The sequence below is a fragment of the Lepus europaeus genome, chromosome 10 (genome assembly GCF_033115175.1).
Source record: "Lepus europaeus isolate LE1 chromosome 10, mLepTim1.pri, whole genome shotgun sequence".
Taxonomy (NCBI): domain Eukaryota; kingdom Metazoa; phylum Chordata; class Mammalia; order Lagomorpha; family Leporidae; genus Lepus; species Lepus europaeus.
This window is the reverse complement of record NC_084836.1, coordinates 71,348,726-71,369,087: the sequence shown is the minus strand read 5'-3', so window position 1 is coordinate 71,369,087 and position 20,362 is coordinate 71,348,726. Positions and strand designations below refer to the sequence as shown.

The 20,362-nt window shown below is 58.4% G+C and overlaps 1 protein-coding gene across 4 annotated transcripts; it reads right to left on the bottom strand.

The window, feature by feature from the left end:
• Positions 1 to 272: 272 nt before the first annotated feature.
• Positions 273 to 19,837, bottom strand: ADCY6 (adenylate cyclase 6). 4 transcript variants are annotated; one of them, XM_062203751.1, is made up of 22 exons: positions 19,790 to 19,837; positions 13,694 to 14,546; positions 10,231 to 10,380; positions 9,708 to 9,829; positions 9,483 to 9,594; positions 9,199 to 9,326; positions 8,558 to 8,716; positions 8,334 to 8,475; positions 8,100 to 8,228; positions 7,875 to 7,900; positions 7,580 to 7,727; positions 7,280 to 7,377; positions 7,011 to 7,098; positions 6,726 to 6,842; positions 6,366 to 6,524; positions 5,957 to 6,135; positions 5,393 to 5,428; positions 5,180 to 5,309; positions 4,626 to 4,889; positions 3,739 to 3,943; positions 2,859 to 2,983; positions 273 to 2,653 (listed from the first exon to the last, which is right to left on the bottom strand). In XM_062203751.1, exons 2-22 carry the CDS (start codon positions 14,543 to 14,545, stop codon positions 2,528 to 2,530), a joined length of 3,495 nt encoding a protein of 1,164 aa, XP_062059735.1. In that variant the 5' UTR covers position 14,546; positions 19,790 to 19,837; the 3' UTR covers positions 273 to 2,527. The 4 variants fall into 4 exon arrangements, with proteins under 4 accessions (XP_062059735.1, XP_062059737.1, XP_062059734.1 ...); XM_062203753.1 differs by lacking the exon at positions 19,790 to 19,837 and adding an exon at positions 17,628 to 17,832 and having other exon boundaries at positions 8,558 to 8,662; XM_062203750.1 differs by lacking the exon at positions 19,790 to 19,837 and adding an exon at positions 17,628 to 17,831.
• Positions 19,838 to 20,362: the final 525 nt, after the last annotated feature.

Genomic DNA, 20,362 nt, shown 5'->3' with positions numbered 1-20,362 from the left:
AAGTTGCCTGTATGCCTGGGGGCAGTGGGAGGCAGGGTTATTCCAATACCCCAGACTGCAGGTGCGTGAGATTCTGCAGAGGCCAGATCTGGGGAGGAGAGGTTTGAGAGGGGCGAAGGCCCTGGGAAGACAACCACACGGAGGCCCACAGATCCCTGGGACAGGAGGGTTGCCACCTCCGCCAGACTCTATCACTGCTGACCCAACCCAGGGCCCAGAACAGCTGCAGAGAACAGGGAATTTTACAAAGAATTTGATTTTATTGATATTTAAATATATTAAATATTTCACTGAAATACATGGTATGCCACCCTTCCCCAACCTCCCACAGTGGTTACATTGTAAAACCAAAGCCCACAGCCTCCCATCCCCTGACTCATCCCCCAGCATCGGCAGCCTGGGGGGAAGGGCACAGCTGGCATGGTGCTATGGGGAGTAGGGGGGCCAGAAGGTGGACAGGTCCCAGCCACCTGACAAGCAGCAGAGACAGGCCACCCAGGACTGAGGTCTTCCCACTCTGGTTTGCTGACACTCACACGCCCACACCATGACACCAAGCATCCCCCTTCCTAGTCAGAGATACGGCTTGCAGAAGGGAAGTGGGTTTCCCATCTGGATCAGCTGCCTTGGCTAATGAAGTGCCTAATGGCCCACTTGGTTGATGCGTGAGGAACGCCCAAGGCAGGCAGTACCGAGCCAGAGACAGGCTTCTGCAGGGAGCTGGTATCAGAAGAGTATTGAGGGGAGGGCAAGAGCGCCTTCTGCTCCCCGAACCCTGCAACTCTAGGGTTTATTCTCTTCTCTCTTTAGTCTCTTTGTGCAGAATCCAGGCCATTGCCTCTGGCTTAACTAGATATAGGCAGAGAAGCCAAGGCACCAGCTAATTCAGGCCAGAGTCAAGGCGATTACAGGGAATGGGGTGAGACAGGATAGGAAGAGAATCTGAAGTCCAACTTGCTAACCCTCTTCCATCCCTCACAGGCTTCATGGGGCTGGGGAGGCAGGAACAGGCTAGACCCAGGCAAAGGCCTAGTGTAAGATTCCCCTGCCCCACCCCTTAGTACCAGTAGCTGGGTCCTCAGAGGGACCCCAGACTTACCCTCATCTTAAAGAACACCATATCCCAGGACACAAGCTGGGGAACCGAGGCAGATTCCTGCAAAGCCTGCCCACCAAACCCTAAACAGGCGAAGTGCCCAGGGCACTGAGGCTCAGGCAGGCACCTGTGTCCCTGCCCTAGGCAGGGAGACAGTCATGCTGCACATGTGGCCCCCAAATGGCACTTAGGGATTTGGCACAAAAAATAAAAGACTTCTCTCCCAGGCCACCCTCCTTCTGCTCCCACTCCTGTGCAAATCTGGGCACCTCTCTACAGCCCTGGAAAGAGGAATCCCTGCCCTATTCCCAGAAGACAGAGGCCCACAGGAGAGAGGCCAACTCGGACTGGAGAGCTGAGGAACAGGAGCCAAGGACACACACAGACCTGGAAAACAGAATTGCACACAAAGAGCAACACACACACACACAGGCCCTCCCCAGTGCCAGAGGAGTTGGAAAGATGGGTGTGAGACCAGGGTCATCTTCCTCCAAGCCCTGACCCTCTTCTATTTGGCAAATGAAGGGGCAAGAGACACTCATGCCCCCTTTCCAGCAGACAACAAGCAAGCACTGGGGCCCAGTGACATGACCCTGACCTCACTGGGGTCTCTGATCAGCATCTGGCAATACCCCATCCCAGGCTACCTGCTCTCTTTGGCACCTGCAGGTGAACCTCCAACTACTGACATCCCCACGCACACACAGGCCTACTCTCTGGTTGGGCGTTTTCACAGTACCAGTGAGGTCAGACACTGCTTTTCCCCAGAGCACACAAGAACCGGGGCTAAATCTGAGCTGTCAGAGGTCCCTTCGTTCCCCTTTGGGGACAGATCTTGGGACTAGGATTTGGCAAATGGAAACATTCCCCGGAAACATGGACAGAGCTGGGCCCCTAGAGCCATCACCCTCCTGTGCCCTGTGCCGAGGGAGGGAGACCTGGCTGCGGCAGGGGCATGCCCAGGACCAGTGTCGGGAACACAGGCATACCACAGGCAAGCGTGGAATAGGCACTCTTCATGCCTGCCCCAGTCTTTGTACAAAATATTCCCAGGAAAAAGAGAGACAAGGAAGGGCCCAGCCCTGAGCCTGTTTGCCCAGGCAGACAAAGGGTAGGCATGGCAAGCTGCCATTGTGATCTCTCGGGCAGGAGTGCTGCTCCTGCCTCCACAGCTGGGAGAGGAGAGGGAACAGCCCTACCCCAATTAGAAAGAAAGCCACTTGCATGGTCCTCTTGGTATCCGCTCGTGCGCCAGCCCCAAGGCAGACAAGCGTGGCCCAAGTCCAGCCTGCCTGGGGCGCCCCTTTGACAGTCAGCAGGGTCTGGAGGCTCAGCACTACCCCACCCCACCCCCACAGCTCCTCCCAGCGAGCACAGAGTCCACTCAATGCCCACCTTGGTCCCGTCAGCTGCATTGGTAGCTGGGCCCTGCTAACTGCTAGGGCCCCCATTGAGGAAGTAGGTGGTCATCTCCCCCTTGCCCTTCACCTTGACCACCCCTCGACACTCCAGCTGGTAGCCCTTGGCAGCTAGAACCTGGTACAGGTCCGTGGTCACCTGGGGGGAGGGGGAGGGGAGGCCACTTAGTCCGGAATCCTTCCTGGTGCACTCGCAGGGGCCCAGGGCTGAGTCAGGCTAGATCCCTGCCCACCAACCACAAAACACTGCCATCCCTACCCCGTCTCAGCGGACCACACAGAGAGAACTGTGGAAACCCTCTAGACTCGTGTCCCTCCCAGCTTCCACTGAACATCCCCCTTACCTGGATTCGGTCAGGGACCCCTGTGCTGTCCATACGGCTAGAGACATTCACCGTGTTCCCCCAGATGTCATACTGCGGCTTCCGGGCCCCAATGACACCGGCCACAACTGGGCCCATGTTCAGCCCTGAGGTGGGGAGAACAGCAAGAGATTTAAACTAGTAGGATGCTCCAGGATCAACCCAGTGGGCATCCCACTTCCGGGGACCTTTAGAAGGACCCCAAGAAAAACAAGTGAAAAGGGGGGTGAGCCTTCTGGTCATGAGCCTATAGGACCTAGCAGGTCAGCAAGTGGCAGATTCCCCCCGGGGCAAGATAGCCACAGCCACCCCAGGAGCTGGTCTTACCCCCGATGCTCCCTCTGCCAACCACATGAGCATTTTACACGGCTTCATCCTCTCAACATCTCTGAACAGTACGCACTGTCATCCCCATTTCACAGATGAAGTTCAGGGATGGTAGGTGACTCATTCAATAAACCAGCAGAGGTAGATTAGCCAGAATTCAAACCAGACGGCCTGATCCCAGAACCTAAGCTATGAACCACTGCCAGCCACCAGTCCATCTAGGAGGAAAGTGGCCACAGACAAGGACCAAGGTAATGGAGTTCAGATAAGCCCAGTTTTAAATCCCAGTTCAGCCTCTCCCTATCTCGGTCTAGTTATTTAATTCTCTCTAGAATCAACCTCTTTATCTGGAAAAGGGGTTAATAACATGAGGATTAAGATATGCTCCAAGATGTCTAGCACATAGTAGGCCCTCAACAAATGACCTCAGTAAGCCCTTAGTATGGGACTTGATACAGGAGGTGGGATGGAAGGAAACCCGCCCAGGAGCCCTGCCGGGAAACACCTGCCAAATGGCCAGGCTCTCCTCTCTCACCGATCTTCATCTGGAAGTTGTTGAAGGAGTGCTCATTGATGTGCTTCATCTGCTCCATGAGCCGCATGGCGTAGTCAGCCAGGGCGGTTACGTGGGAACGGCCCACCTGGTCGTAGGTGCTGGTGTTCAGCCCCGAGGCAGCCATGTAGGTGCTGCCTATAGTCTTGATCTTCTCCAGCTGCCGGAACTGCTCCTCGCTGATGATCTGGACAAACGCAGGGGGGCCTGGCTGTCGAGGCAGAGCCCAAAGCCCAGCCCACCCCAACGCGCATGCCCGGCCCACGCGTTGGTTCCTACTCTTGCCTCAATGAGCACCCCTCCTTCTAGTGAGTGAACCCCGACCAGGCACAGCTGCAGGAGGTCAGCCTCAATGGCTCACTCCTGAACAGAATTTCAGGGAAGAAGCTAAGAATCAATGAATCCAGCCCCTCACTCTCTGGGAATCAGAGTCCCAGGATGAGGCAGCTGATATCCCATCCGAACAGTGGAGGGCCCAGCTCTGGCCAGGACGTTCAGGACAAATTCTCACATTTTGCTTGCTCGGTCTCACGGGGCTCTATCCTCTTGCCTGCCTTCTTCAATGACATCCACTGGTCCCTATCCTTACCTGGCCCCCTCCTAGAGGTCCTCACGTCCTCCCTCTGTTCCCCACTGGGAGCTGGGGCTGGCCCCTTGCTGCCTCGGACACCTTCATGGGTCCCTGTCCCCGCCTCCTCGATCCCTACACTCACCCCCAGCACTGACAGCTCTCGGTCCCATTAAAGCTCCCTTTCTCCTGCTAGCACCCCCACCTGACTCCAATCCTGACTTTCTCATCCAAAGTTCTCTCTGCTCTCCTGGTCCCCAAATCCCTCCACTCTCCCGGCACCAGCCAACAGGACAAATACCTCATCAAAATCGGCGATGATCTCGTTGAGCAGCCGCAGGCACTCGACACCCTCATTGTTGGCCTCCAGCTCCACGTAGAACTCAGAGAAGTTGGCAATGGAGGCAAACATCACAGCCACACACTCACACGACTGGTAGTAGAGCTCATCATTCCGGCGCTCCCTGGCCAGGAAGTGGGCAGCCACATCCTTGGGGAGAATGTTATGCAGCAGCCGCCGGTTGTACGCCTGGAGTTCCTCCATCTCCTCCTTCTCCCCTGTTGCCTGTAGATACCACACCCATCACCCACTGCCCGTTACTCACAGGGTGGGTGCAGAGACCAGCGCCTGGGATGGACATCAGAGGGAATGGCATGGAGGAAGAAGGGCACGGACAGGTTTGGCCTGAGGAACAGGCAAACGGGTAGAGGGGGCAGGTACAGGATGAGGCAGGGGAAGGAGGTGGGCGCAGAGAAGGCACGGAACCAAGGTGGATTCAGGGTGCCTGGGCTAGCAAGAGATGCGTTTATGCTTGGCTGAGATTCTGCCCTGCTCCCGGAGGCCCACCCAGTCACCTGCAGTTTCCAGAGGAAGTCCAGGCGGGCTGTAGACTCCACCTGCTGGGCGTGCAGATACAGCGCCAGCGCAAACACCAGCAGGATCACAGGGGTCATGTATTTGAGGGCCACCCTCCCTGCAGCCGGGCTGCGGGTGAGCAGAGATGTGCTTGGTGTCTGAAGGAGGCATCCGGCAGCCCTACCCTTCGCTGCCTCAGAGCCCTCACTTACCAGCCCAGCCCATCCAAGGTCTCATTAGAAGAAGCCCTGGCAGGAAGGCAGAAGAGACAAAGTTACTGGTGGTTGCTGGGGGCAGCAGAAGGGGGAAGACAGGGACATGGAAGGGGAGACCAAGAATGCATTACTGGGCACATGCCAGTAAGTCAGCTTTGGGCCAGGGTTTTTACTAATATTAACTAAGAGCAGCGATTAGGAAAATCTCTGCTCTTGGTTCCTCTCTAAGCCTCTGCCCCCTCATCATTAAAACAGGAAAGAGATCTAACAACACATGTGAAAGGCTTGGCCCACGGATACACCAAGCAAATGTGAGAAGTACTTTTTTTTTTTTTTTTTAACGTCTATCATAAAGATACAGGGATTTCCCAGACCTGGGACTTTCTTGGGACAACTATTTGAGGTCATATGTCAGGAGCTCCTCCATCATCATTTCCCTCTCTCCCAGCAGTGAGTTGTGGCACTCTGGGGACACCAGGGAGGCTCACCAGGGACCCAGAAGGGTCAAAGAGCTTCCTGGGTTGGGGGGGGTGGCATTCAAGGGACTAAGAATCAACTCACAAGCCATGGACGCTAAGCAGCAGGTCATAGTTGTCAAAGATGGTGGCTGGGGGACCCAGCAGAAGCAGCACCAGATAGATGAGCCCCAAGACCAAGATCATGGCCAGTTTCCCAATGCTGCTGATGTGCAGGAAGACAGAGCTGGCCAGGAGACTCAGCAGCATGTTCCCAACGAAGTACTGGGGACAACATCAGAGGCAGTGCTGGGTGAGGGCAGAGGCCATGGGAGAGCCTTCCATCTCCATGCCCAGCCCTATACCACACCAGGACCCCTAGCTGCTCGCAGACATGGAGACTCTGGTGAGCTCCTGGGTCCCTGGGATCTATCCACAGGACTGGCCTAGATGGCCCTATAACTGCCAAGATCACCCTCTCCCACCCCATCACTGCCTGAGCACTGCTCAGATACCTCAGGGAAGCTGCAGGGGGGTGTGGTGCCCTCACACAGGGGCGCATCCAGGCCCAGAGAGTAATTGAGCTGCTGCAGGTGGCAAGCAGTAACGTCGGAGGGCGTTAAATTCAGCATCTGGGCCGCGCACATCCGTATGGGGGTGTGGCTGCAGATGAACTGTAAAAGTGACAAGGATATCAGGGTAACCAGGGAGGGGAAAGGGCTGCAAGGGCCATACCCAGGTGCCTGACACCCCAGAGGCCAAAGTTCTCACTCAGGGATGACAAGAGGAGGGGAGGAGGGGCAGCCCCACCCACCCCACCCTCGGGAGAGTAGGCAGTAAAGGTGCTACACAGAGAGTTCCCACGGGATCCTCACCATGTTGGCGATGGCGGAGGTAAACACAAGCAGGACTGAAAAGATGCCAACTGCTGTGCTGTGTGCCCGCGAGCGGACAATGCCGCGAGACAGGCGCTGCAACACCCTGGGGAACCGCTGGAGGCAGCAAGAGAGGGAGATGTGGCGGCCACTCGGCCAGGGAAGAGGGCCAGCCAGGCATGGAACCCAGCAGGAGAGGCATGGCCACCGCCTGCCTGCCTCCCTGCACAACTCCTCCCAGCCCTCCTCCCTCCCCCTACAGCCCTGGGAGTCCCCACTACATACAGAACCACAGGAGTACACGGCACAGGTGAGCACAGTGACCAGCAGGAACAGGAAGATACCGGCATAGATCCCGAGCATCAGGGTTGAACTGGGGCAGAACAGGGCCGGGGGCAACTTGACCCTGGGAGGTCAGAACATCCTCGTCCCACCCCCCGGAACAGGTGGGGGGGGTAGCCTCAGGGACAGTGGGTGCACATGGGTAGGTTTAGGACAGTTCGGGGAGGCAGGGGAGGAGCAGGGAACCCAGTGAGGAGGGGCAGGGGTCTCACTGGGGGAAGACGAGGAGCTGGATGAAGCAAATGAAGCAGAAGACGAGCAGGGCACAGGCGACGTAGGCTCCAAAGCGCGGGTCCACCTTCCGCGAGTACTAAGGGAGAGGAGGTTGAGCTGGGTACGGGGCCCTGCCTTGGTGGAGGAAGGGATGACCAGGGGCCCCAAGGGGAGGAGATTCAGTTGGCCCCACTGACAGTCGTCCTGCCCTGCTCTGTGGAACCCTCCCCATTCCCCAGAAGTCCCTCCAGCTCCCTCCCTCCTCTCCCCTTTTCCTTCTGCCCTGGAATTCTCCAAACCTTCTTCTCCAGATCCTCTCTCTGGAAGGTGAGCAGGAACCGGCGCACGTGGTCCTTGCGCAGCTGATCGATGCTGCGGGCGTCGATGGCACGGCCCAGGAATTCATCTACCTCATCCTCAGGGTTCAGAGCATCCTGGGCACCCCGGCTAAGGGCAGGGGACGTGGCTTCACCAGGTGCCCACAGGAGAAGCAATGGGGAGGGAGGGGGGTGTGGCTCCTGCTCCCCACAGTACCATCCCAGGGAGCTAGGACCTCTCCACTCCAGGTCCCCCTTCCTCAATGACCCAACTTACTTGTCTTTGCTGGAATCATCAATGCCCTGGAGAAAAGGCACACAGTACATGAACAAGGTGAAGGACCAACCACCCTCACCTCTACAGTCCCTTCCCTTGCCCCCAACACAAGCCAAAGGGAACCCCTGGGAGGAAACCACAACTCCCACCCCCAGTACCGGACAGCACACGCACACACACTCACACAGTGCTGAGGGAGACAGAGGTGGGGCCCCAGGTGCTCACCATCTGGCGGAAGGCCTTGGAATCCTTGGTGCGGGAGAAAGTGCGGTCAGGCACCCAGCGTGGCATCAGACCCTCCATGGAATTGGCCCGCGTCCGCTGTAGCTTAGCCAGCATGGCCTTTTCCTCTTTCTGTGGCCAAGGAGAATGCCAGCTCATAAAAGGGACCCACAGAGGCCTTGAAGGAGCCTGCACCTGCCCGCCCCCGGCCCCCCGCAGTCCCGCCCTGGCCCTCACCCGTTTCTGGCTGGCACCCAGGATGAGGAAGGTCTCTATGTGCTGCTCCTTGAGGTACGCGTTGCGCTCACCACCGCGGCCGGGCTCCACCTCATAGTCCCCATTCAGGTACTGCAGTGTGGCCCGAGTGATGTGGATGCGGCTGGGGGGTGGTGGCGAGAGGGTGAGACTCAGTTCTCTTCTCCCTGGCTCCCATTCCCCACTGCCTGAACCCCTCCACTCACCCGGCCCGGCCCCCAGCCTCCATGTGGTTGGCAAGGGTCACGTCGTTGGACCACACGTCGAACTGCCACTTCCGCAGGCCAAGGACACCGCAGTGCACACGCCCACTGTGGATACCCACGCGCATGTTCACATTCACACCTGTCACCTCACGCACTAGCCTGGGGGGATACAGCTCCAGATCAGTGCCTGGCACAGCTCTCCCTTCCCCCCACCCCACCCCCAGCCCAGAGCCCAGTACGCAAGGACAGACCCCAATGCAGGGGACAAGAGCACAGCTTGGGCTGGACATGGGCGACGTGGGGCTCAAAGGACATGCTGGTGAACTCTGTTCAGCAGCAAAGGCCTTGCGGTATCTTTTGGGGCTAAGTTAGGAGAGGAGGACTCGCTGTTCTCACCTCTGGCCCCAGTCCCCCACTGCCCCTGGGCTCCCCACACCCCAGTCCAGGCTGGCTGGAGTCTAAAGCTGCACAACGGGTCTTTGCACAGGCTGGAGAAAGATCCGCTTCCCTCCTCAACGACAGAGAAAGCTCAAAGATGAAGAGCCAAGACCAAGGAAAACTCCTAAAAGCACACACGAAGAAGTAGGAGCAATGTGGGGCACCCACAGTTCTAGGAAGCCCAGGAATGGGGCACTGCTTACGAGATGGCCTCGATCATGTCCACCCCCATCTCCACACAGCAGTGGGCATGGTCTGCCCGGGCCTCTGGCAGCCCTGACACACAGTAGTAACAGTCCCCTAAGATCTTGATCCTCAGGCAGTGATTCTCCTAAAGGGGCAAGAGTTGGAGGGAAGGGTCACCTTGACTCTCTTGCCCACCACCCTCGCCTGCAGACTCTCTCTGCCCCCGCACTCCCAGATGCTGCCAGCAAAGCTGTGCTCTCTCACCACAGTCAGCACTGCCCCCAAGCCCCAGCACCCTCACCGCGGCCAGTTTGTCAAACCGGGCAAAGAGCTCATTCAAAGTCATGACCAGCTCCTGCGCGGTACACTGGGAGGCCAGGCTGGTAAAGCCCTCGATGTCGGCAAACAGGATGCTGTGGGTGACAGCAGAGAACACACGTGGGTCCCGGCACCCTCAGAGGCTCCCCAGGTCTCCCCCCTCCACCCCCGCCGCCTCCTCCTGTGCAGGCTCCCACTCCCACCCTACCTGACGTTGTCATGCTTCTGGATGTAGATCTTGTGGAACATCATGTCTTCCTTTTTTGTGTTAATGTCTTCTTTCATCTCCATGGCAACATGCTGGGGCAACACGGACAGCAGCAGCCGCTCCTAGAGCAGTGATTGCAACAGGGTTCCACTATCCTCCTGGCCTCACATGTCCATGTCCATATCCATCCCTCCCGGCCCCTCCTCATCCCCGGAGCCCTCCCAGGACTCTCTGGAGAGCGGCACCTCCCTTCTGGACTGCAGCCTCACTAACCCCACCAGGACACTTGGCACACAGATATCTCAGCCCTTTCTGACCACTCCTAATGCCGTCTTCCCAAGTGCTCCTGTCTGCCCATTCCCCACTCTCAGAAAGGACAGAACCCTGGTTGTCACAGGGCCTCTGAGACGCACAGACTAGGGGGACCCTTCACACACTGTGAACCACAGCGGCAGATCCAACCTGAGAACCACCTGAGGATCACGAGGGGGAAGGCCCCCTGGCCAGGGAAAGCGGCGCCCACCTGCTGCCGGTTCTCGTGCTGCAGGTGCAGCCGGGCCTGGATGTAACCACGGGTCTCCTGAAAAGCCTGGCGCTGAGACACCTCAGCTGGGTAGTGTGTGCAGATGCCAATGAGGTTGGTGCAGAGGAACAGCAGCACGTTGGCACCAAGCTGCAGGAGGGCGGCAGAGGCAGGTGAGTGACCATTCCTTCCTCCCTGCCCCCAACACTCACGGCCGCAGACACTCAGGCTGGGGCCCTGGGCTCTCTCTGGACCTGCTCCTTTCGGGAACAAAGTCTGACTCCTATATAACCTGTCTGTCCCCACTACTGCAATACAGCTCCCAGCCCTCAGCCTGGATCACTCTGTAGCCACCAACAAGATCTCATCACTGCCAGGGCCAGGTAGATCATGGGGCCTGGCCCCACTACCCTATAACCACCTCCCCTCTAACCATCCAAAGAAAACAAAAATGCTGCTGCTGCTGCTGCTTGCATGTGGTTCTCCTGTAGGACAGCACTCAGAAGACCAGAGCTCTATGTCCCTCTGTGAGTGACCCGGGACAAGCCACCTCCTCTCTCTAGGCCTCTGCTTGCTTATTTATAACCCAAAGAGGGGGAACAGAAGATCTCTGACGTTCCTCCCTGCCCTGACATAATAACAGTAATTACATTATGATGATTATGATTAGCGGTTACTTTGTTGGCTGTCTACAATGTGCCTGGATTCTATGGGTTTCTTCTGTACACTAATGTCTTTCTTCCAGCTGTGACAGAAGGGGGAGGGACTCAGGCACAGAGGAGCTCAAGGTCGCACAGTTGGTAGTGGCCAGCTTGAGACTTGAGTCCAGGACAGTGGGACCCCAAAGCTCATACCCTAATACTACCATCTAGTGCATTCTGGGTTTCCAAGAGTCCTTACTTCCTCCATTGACTCAAGATTTGGGATCCAGCAATTCTAGGAATACAAAGACCCCTCCCTAACCAGGGATGGGGTGTCACAGTGCCTGGCCAACTCATTGCCCCCATCCCCAGGGATAACTCTCTTGACAGTTGGTCCTGCCAAGACCCCATGCTCAGTCACCATCGGTGCACTGGCTGGGGAGCCAATCTAAGGGGAGCTGGCTGGCTTCAGTGTTCTGGAAACTCAGGGGTTAGCCTGGCATTTGCGGCTCCAGGTCAGAGTTGCATGGGGCAAGGCTCTGGTTCAGGGAGCAGGGAGGGAAGGAGTACCAGGTGTTCCAGGCACTGCCCTGTACTAGAACCAGTCCCACAGATGTGGGCAGGCCACTTGAGCCCTGGAGCCTCACTTTCTCCTTGGGGAGGACCTTTCCCCCTGGGTCCTTCTCGCTCTGGCCCTGAGGATTGGCCTCCCACCTTCCCTTCCCAGTTCAGCTCCCAGGGCCCTGGGTGCCTGCACTGAGCTCCACCTCCCAGCAGCAGGGGTGAAGTGGGGGTGCACTATCTCCCCTGGGGGTTTCTAAGAATAGCCCCCAGTGGGGGAGAAGGAAAGGGGGGGCAAACCAGGCAACTTCCCTTCCTGGCCCCAGGAGCCCAAGAGGAAAATGTGAGTCACAGTGGAGGGAAGGGGAAGGGGGATGAGGGACTGAAATAACTCTGAATACACACATCCTTATCCAACTGTGAGAGAAAAATGGATGCCAGGGCCTGAAGGAGGCTCCGGGCTGGCCTGGGTCACTGGGTGAACTGCTCAATGCATCTGAATGGGTGAGCCAGGCAGGAGGCTCCTGGGAGTGGGAACAGGAGCAGGGCTGGGGTTGGAAGGGCTGCCTGTGAAGGCCACCAGTGCCCTGCAGGAACCCACAGGCCCAAATGGGCACAAGAATTGTTCTGTACTCAGAGGAGGCCCCAAGGACTGGCACGGGGCAGCAGTGACTATCTCCATCACCCCAGAACGTGCCTGCCTAGACCCACTGGGTGAGGCGACAGCTGGGCACCCTGAGGAGGCAGGAGACTGGCACACTCCTGGCCTCCCCAGTAGGATACAGGGCCCGGCTCTGGGCATCATGCCAGCCGAGAGCAGGGCAAAGATGCCCACCCACCCCCTGGTGAGCTGCAGAGGAAGGCAGAAGGGAGGCAGCACCTTTACTAAGCTCCTCTTCCCCAGGAGCGCGGTCCAGCCCCCAAGCCCAACCTGAGAACCAACCTGGAAAAGCAAGGTAGGAAAAAAAAAAACAAGGGCAGAAGGACCTGGCCCTTCCAGAGCTCCCATAGTGCCCTGTGGGCACGTGCTCTACAAACAAACGGGCTATAAAGTTACTTTTAAAAAGGTACATACCGTTCTGGAGCCCAGGCTGGGCGGGGAAGGGCATCATGCCAGAGCACCCAACTTCTCACTCAGGGAGCCCAGGGCAACTTCCTCCCTGGGGGTGGGGCCAGGGTGGGCTACAGGCCACCAGCTCTTGGCAAAGCAGAGGCCAGGCCCTCCAACCTTGAGCGAGATGGAGGAGGGTGCTTCCTGGACCGGGTGCCAGCGAGGGCCCCATGAGTTGTGCCACCTGTGGGCTGTGCCTGCAGCCTGGTGGCTGCTCCCTGGGCAGGGGGTGAGGTGACATGGTGGATTCCACCCGCATCTCTGAAAGGTGCCTTCCCAGCAGCCCCTTGGCTGGGCATCACCTCTGCAGCCCCTCCCCCACCTGCCTTCCCCCAGGTGGGGCCCTGCTCTGCTCCACCCTGGGGACGACGGGTAGGCTCTCATAGCAGCATCCTAAGGTGGCTGCTGTTTTTCGTCCAGTTTTGCAGACTGGGAGGAGCCTGAGGCCTGGAGAGGAGAGATAGGCTGTCTAAGATCACAGGGAAGAATGCAGCACACTGGACAGCCTGGGGTCCCCAAGGCCCAGTCCTCATCTCCACACAGAACCCACAGGCAGCGGCCAGCGGGGCAGAGGGCTGGCAGCATGAGGTGGCAGGGTGAGATCTAGCTGTGCACCCCCTCTCTTGTAAAGCTCATGCCCTATCAAGTCACTCCCAGCGAGCAAAATGGATCCCAACTCGTCACCTCCCCTGACCTCTCAGAACCAGCTCTGCTCCTACAGACACGTGACTCCTCCTCCCCCTGCCAACGCCAGCCAAAACCTGCTCAGTCCCTCTCTGGGGAACACCACCAAGAATTGACACTTAGGGGTCCACTTGGGGACAGGAATACCAAAGCCTGGACACAACTGCACTGCTTCCACATCCCCACCTGTAGCCCTCCACCCCCCACTATGGGCTGCACCGCTACGGTGGGCACAGGCCACTGGGACCCACAGTGCCAGAGTACAAGCTTGGGCCCTGGGGCCTTGCCCTCTGCCCCAGATCCCAGTGGAGGCTGACCCCCGAAACCTGGCCTCCTGCCTCCAGCCCCTCTTCCCAGATGGAGTCACATGTCTCCATACCCAGCATCTGCCCACGAATGGACCCCACCGCCCCTCCCTACCACCACGGCCCCTTCCAATTCCCAGCCTGGTACCCTCTACACCCACCTGCTTCCAAAGCAAGGCATCGCCACGGTTGAGTTGCCAAGCTAAGATCAAATGCAGAGCAGAAAGGCCCAGGCCGCTGAGGACAGCAGCCCGCATTCGGATGGGCAGGAGGGTGTAGGTGATGTAGACGAAGAACATGGGGCACCAGAGGCCCGCAGATGGGCTGTGCGGGTCAGCTGCTAGGGCGCCCCCGACCTGCACGGCAGCCAGGATGCCCAGCACCACGTAGCTCACCACCCACATGGAGTCCTGGCGGAAGCTATGCCGATTACACACCACCATGAGCGCCACGAACAGGGTGGCGGCCCCAGCCAGCAGGGCCACGTAGGCAGGCTGAGGGCTGCCAGGCACAGCGTGGAAAGCCAGCAGCACAGCCATGAGCAGCACCAGCACCGCCATCAGCAGCGTGAGGCTGCTCTGGTTCATCTGGAAGAAGTAGCGCTGGTATAGGCGCTCCAGCTTGGCCGAGCGGAACTGCTTGGACTGGAACACCTGCGCCAGGCGGCGCCAGCACGATCGCCCACGCCGCGGTGCCACCTCAGTCACCCCCGTCACTGCCGTCAGCTCCGCGTCCTCGAAGCCCAGGGCCACTGCCCGCAGCCCCAGCTCCACGCCCTTGCCCGGGCCCGGGCCCCCCCTGCAGATGAAGGCCTCATCCTGCCAGGGGCACCTCCGGGGAGCGGCTGGGGTAGGGCTGGGCGGCTCTGCATCCTGGAGGCAGCTCATATAGCGAGGTGCGCAGAAGCCGGCAGCCCGAGTCCCACGGCGCAGGCGCTGCTGCCCATTGCGTTCACCCCAGGCTGTTTTCCGCTCGTCCACTTTGGGAACCAGGAGGCCGCTAAACCAGGACATGCTGTTGGGGGAAGTAGGGGAGATGGTATTAGCAGCACCACCATCCAAGCGCTTCCCACTGCCCAGCTAAGCTCTATAGCCAATACACCATCCTCACAAAATCACTCCAAGTTGCACAGTGGCACTCCAAGTCAACAGGGAAAGAAGCCGAGACGTAAGGAGGTGACCCAAGGCTGGGGAGCCACATAAGTGGGAAAACCAGGATGTGCCAGGTTTGTCTGACCCCAGCAAGAGTACACTTAAAAAGTCACCTCGGGGCCGGTGCTGTGGCAGAGTGATTAAAGCCACCACCTGCAGTGCCAGCATCCCATATGGGCGCCAGTTCAAGTCTTGGCTGCTCCACTTCTGATCCAGCTCTCTGCTATGGCCTGGGAAAGCAGTAGAAGATGGCCCAAGTCCTTGGGCCCCTGCACCCACGTGGGAGACCTGGACCTGGAAGCTCCTGGCTCCTGGCTTTGGATCGGTGCAGCTCCGGCCATTGTGGCCAACTGGGGAGTGAACCAGCAGATGGAAGACTTCTCTCTCTCTCTCTCTCTCTCTCTCTCTCTCTGTCCTCCTTCTCTCTCTGTGTAATTCTTTCAAATAAATAAAATAAAACTTAAAAAAAAAAGTCACCTCACTGTGTCAAAGAGACAGATATGGTTCAGGAAAACTAAGTTGTCCCACCCCTAGTATGGGACAACCACCACCTAGCACCAGGTGTCCCAGTGGGGCTGGAGCTTCTGATTGTTTGACAAAAGCTAAAGAAAAAAAAAAATCTGTAGTTCAAGGCATCATCACCCTATTTTGAAATGCTGGTACCTAAGCCGCATTTTCAACGTGGTGAGCCAAGTGAGTGACATCTACAGAATGAGTTCTGCCTGTGAGGTCCCAATCACTTCCCTCCTTCCTCATCACACTCATTCTCACCAAGAGAAACTCAACTTTTCCCACCGGCCACTTTAGATCTGACTTCCTTTGGGAGGTTTCCCCGCTCGGTCCCTTAGATCCTCTGTACATCCTTTTATTGCCATTGCAAGCACACCAGCCTACAGCTGTGAATGTCTCTGCCCCCTGATCAGCAGCTGCCTGATTCAGGGGTACCCTACCTGAGGGCAGGGACACAGCTATTCTTTAGGGCCCCCATGGCCAGTGCCAATCACTGGCCCTGGCTCACAGCTGGAATGCTACACACTGAAAAGCTAGAATGGGAACAAGCCCGAGGACCCAGACACGGAGCAGAGGATACATAATAGTAACTGTCAGTCCTGCAATTCTCCATCCTCTCCACTGCACCAGCCACAGCAGCCCACACACCAAGCCCAGGCCAGCCTGGGACCCTGGCACTCGCCACTCCCTAAGTGCAGCAGGAGCTCTGCCAAGTCACAGCCCTTGGGTCTCCTTATCAGTGGGACTTTCACTGAGCGCCACATTAAAATAGCAAACCCTTTCTCAGGGGCTCCCTGTCTCTCTTCCCCGCTTTATCCTTTCCTTTTCTCCATAGCATTTACCAGCACCTGCCACCCTGTATCTTTTTCTGGCTTGTTCATCTCTCCTAACCGCAGTATCAACTCCCCAAAGACAAGAATTTTGACCTGTTTTGCTGACCGCTATATTCACAACACCCACGAGGATCCGGACAGATGTTCACTGAGTGGCTGCAAGCCTGTTTGGATGGATGGATTACACTCACCCCCATGTGCTGCCTCTGGTTTAAAACTTTCCAAGGTCTTTCACAGGACAATCCCATTTGTTCTTTGGCAAAACCCTGTAAAGCTAGTTCTGTGGAAACCAGCAACACAGGGCAGATTGGACAGGGGAAAAAAAAAAAGGCCAGCATTTGGCATAGCTCCTAAGTCTTGGGGGGATGGAGGAAGGGGGATGGTGTTGTGGCACAGTAGGTTAAAAAATACCTATATCCCAAGTATGAGGGGCCAGTCTAGCCTTCTTCCAATCCAGCTCCCTGTGAATGCATCCTGGGGGTCTAGATGATGGCTCAAGTCCATTACCACCCACATGGGAGACTGGAATGAGTTCCGGGTTCCTAGCTTCAGCCTGCCCCAGCCCCAGCTGTTGTGGGAGTGAACCAGCAGGTAGAAGACATTTCTCTCTCTCTCTTTTTTTTTTTTTTCCTCTCTCTCCTTCTCTCCCTCTCCAGCTTTCAAATAACTAAAAATGAGTAATGAGACCAGCGCTGTGGAATTGCGGGTAAAGCCACCGCCTACAGAGGTGGCATCCCATATGGGCTCCAGTTCAAGTCCCAGGTGCTCCACTTCTGATCCAGCTCTCTGCTACGGCCTGGGAAAGCAGTGGAAGATGACCCAAGTCCTTGGGACCTTGTACCCATGTGGGAGACCCAGAAGAAGCTCCTGGCTCCTGGCTTTGGATCAGCTTAGCTCTAGCTGTTGCAGCCATTTGGGGAGTGAACCAGCAGATGGAAGACCTCTCTCTCTCTCTCTGCCTCTCCTCTCTGTGTAATTCTTTCAAATAAATAAATAAATATTTTTTTAAAAATGAGTAAATACTCATTAAAAAAAAAAAAAAGACCCAGCTTGGTACATCCACATCCCTATCAGCGTACACAGGTTCAAGTGCCAACTCCACTTCCAATTCCAGCTTCCTGTGGATGAGCTCCTGGGAGGCAGCAGTGATGGCTCAAGTCCTTGGGTCCCTGCTACCACACGGGAACCCAGACTGAGTTCCAGGCTACTGCTTTGGATGTGGATGGCATTTGGGGAGGGAACCGGTGGACGGGAGCTCTCTTTCAAATAATTGTTTAATTCCATGGTAGTATTATAAGGCTGGCCCAAGTTAGCGAGATCACAGGTAACCAAATTTGTCACAGATCCTATGTTTCCTAAAGGAAACATCTAGAACTCTGGGCTCTGCCCTCAGCAGCCCTGGGGACTGAGAGCTGAGGGCACAGGGCCTTGACAGGGCCAGGAGGACACTCCCCCCCCCCCCCCACGCGCCAAGACAACACCTTCAACTTCTGGCTGAGCCAGAATGATGAACTCAAAAGACACCAGTGTCCCAGCAGGCCACGCTCCTACATGCCCACTGGGTGCCCCGTGGAGCTACCTGCACTGACACTTGCACTCACCAGGAGAAAAGAAGCCAGAGTACTCAACGCTCACCCCAGACGGCCACAGAGCCGGATGCTGAGGTCAGAGGAGCGGCACTCTAAGTGCAGGCCAGGTCGGGGACTTCTCCGTGCACACTCTAAAGCCCCATCCTAGGGCCACCCGCAGACGAGTTCAGCCAGCGTCCCTTTTACAGCCCACAGAGCTGCCTGCCTTTCGACTCCCAGCGCCTGCAACAGCACACAGGGCTTCAAGTGAGCGAGCACTTGGAGAAGGTCAAAGGCAAGCCTGGCTCTCTGAGAACAAGTTCATTTAGAAGTGGGACCAGCTGCTAGCTGCATGGCCTCGGGCATCTTATTTCACCTCCCCTGCATCAGTCTCCTTGCCCGTAAAATGGGACTAATGGTCCTGCGGAGAGAAGCTACTGATGCCTGTCACGCAGCGCACATCTGCTGGTGGTGCTGGTTCTTTTCCCCATGCCACAACACTCTGAGGCCAAACCTCTACCAGTGCCCAAGAAAGAGAGAAAGCGAGAGAGTCCTGGGCAGGAACACACACATTTCTCCAGCCAGCCAGGTGGAAGCCTGGTTCTATCTCACTCCTGTGTTCTCAGAGCTGTCAGGCTCCAGAGCTGCTGGGGACAGAGCCCAGAGCGGCAGGTTTTCCACTGCTTCCCCCATGACACTCTGCTTCAGCCTCCTCCCATGTGCCAGTCCCCTGCCCTGGTCTTATCTCACTCCCCCCACCCACTCCACCCCTGCCGCTGCCTCGCGCCACCCCATCATTGACCCAGACCTCTGTTCCCAAAGGACCTGTTTTGGGCCATGTTCCCAGCCCCCTGGAAGTGCATCCTGGCATCTGCCTTGCACTCACAATGGAAGGGGCAAAGACTGTCCCAATAACACTCTGACTCCCCCATCTCCACTACAACCACCACCACCAAGGGGACAGCTTCACCAACTGCAACCCCCCACCCGACCCCCCCACTCTAGGCACTGCTCAGTGCTCCCAGCACCCCATGCCACACTGGTACAGCAGGAACAGGGTAGGACACTGTTCCAGGTCACATGGTCCTTCAACCCTGCCTGTCCTGGAACCATCGCTGGGAACCTTGGGACAGCGTTAACAACAACCTCCTCCTTCGTCCACAGCCCAGCCTTGCACCCCCCACCGCCTCCTCCCTTTGCTGCTCCTCGAACCCCCAGCTCCCAGGTCCCATGCAGACCTGCAGGCCCAAGCCCAAACCCTTATCCTTCAGCCTCAAGGGTAGAATCTGAGGCAGGCCAAGGCCCAGCCCTAAGGAAGGCTCTGGCCACCTCCCGGCCATCCAAGCCCCAAGGAACCTTGTGCCCCTGCCCTCCTTGGCAAAAGGAGGATCCAGGGGACTGAAAACGACTTGGAAAAGTTCATGGGCAAAGGCGCTGCCCAGGCGTGGCCCAGCCGTGCCAGCACCGCCCACCATGCTGGGACGTGGGCCTCCATTCCCGGCCATTCCAGATGTAGAGCAGCCTCCCCAAGGCCTGTGTCGGGAGGTTCGGCTCCGCCTTCTCTCTTCCCCAGCCCAGGCTGCACTGGGCGCCCACACTCAGCACCCCCCGACCAAATAGCACACAACCCTCACGTCAAGTCCCTCAGGCTCCCAAGGCGCCAGGCTCTGGCCAGGGGAGGGTCCCGGAAAGGGTCTCCCAGTGCCTGCCTGCTCTGTACAGTCTGCCCACCGCCCTGCGGGTCTGCGGGAGTCGGGGGCTGGCACCACCCGCGTCGTGCCAAGGGTTCTGGCCGAGGGCAGGGAGAGGATCTCCCAGGGACGCAAGGCAGCCTCCATCTGCCCTAGCAACGGTCTCAGGCGGCCCCCAACTCGGAGCCTCAGCCCACAGCCCCTCCCCCAGCACATGCTTTTCCCCCTCCTCGGAGCCAGCTTGGAAACTCCAGCGAGGGAAGGCTGTGACGCGCGCGAGGCAGCTGGGGAGGGCGGGGAGCCTGCAGCCCGGGACCACCACCACCACCACCACCACCCCCATCTCCTCCTCGGCGCCCCTTTGACAGGCGCTGGTGAACAGGACCCCAGCCCGGGCTTCGGTGCCCCCGTGGGAAACTCGGCGCTAGCGGCGCAGGGCGCTTCAGCCCCCTGCGAGCCCGGGCGCCGTGCGGCCACGTCCCCTACCCCGCCCCGCGCTCTCACCTGCCGGCGGGGGTCGGCGCCGCCCCCGCGGGCCCCGGCCGGGCGGCCGCCGCGCCGTCCTCCTCCGTGCCGCCGGCCAGCAGTACCCCCCGCCGCCCGGCGTCCGCCCGGCCCTCGCCCCCTCCCTGTTGTCCAGCGCAGCGCCCTCTACCCCGGATCCAGAAGTCCCCTCCCCGCTGGCTCCCGGACTCCCCGCCTTAAAGGCACAAGCTCCTTTTGTCCGGGGTCCCCCTCCCCCCTTCTGCAGGAGCCGCGCTGCCCACAGCCCTCGGAAGAGCGGGGTCGGGCGCTGGAGCTCGAGAAAGGGGAGCCCCCCACCCACCGCCCTCCCTGCTCCGCACGCCCGCCCTGCTCCCCTCCAGCCGCTTCCTCCCCCAGTCTCGGGAAACAAGTAGCCACTGTTCTGGGATCAGGACCCCGGGGAGGGGGCCGTGCCGCCCGCCCCCTCCCGCCACTCGGAGCTGTGCGCTGCAGCCTCCCACTCCCACCTCGCCCCGGGGTCGCTGCGCGCGCGCGCGCGCGGGCAAATCCACCGCCCCCCGGCGGCGACCACCGCACCCCGCCCACTGAGGG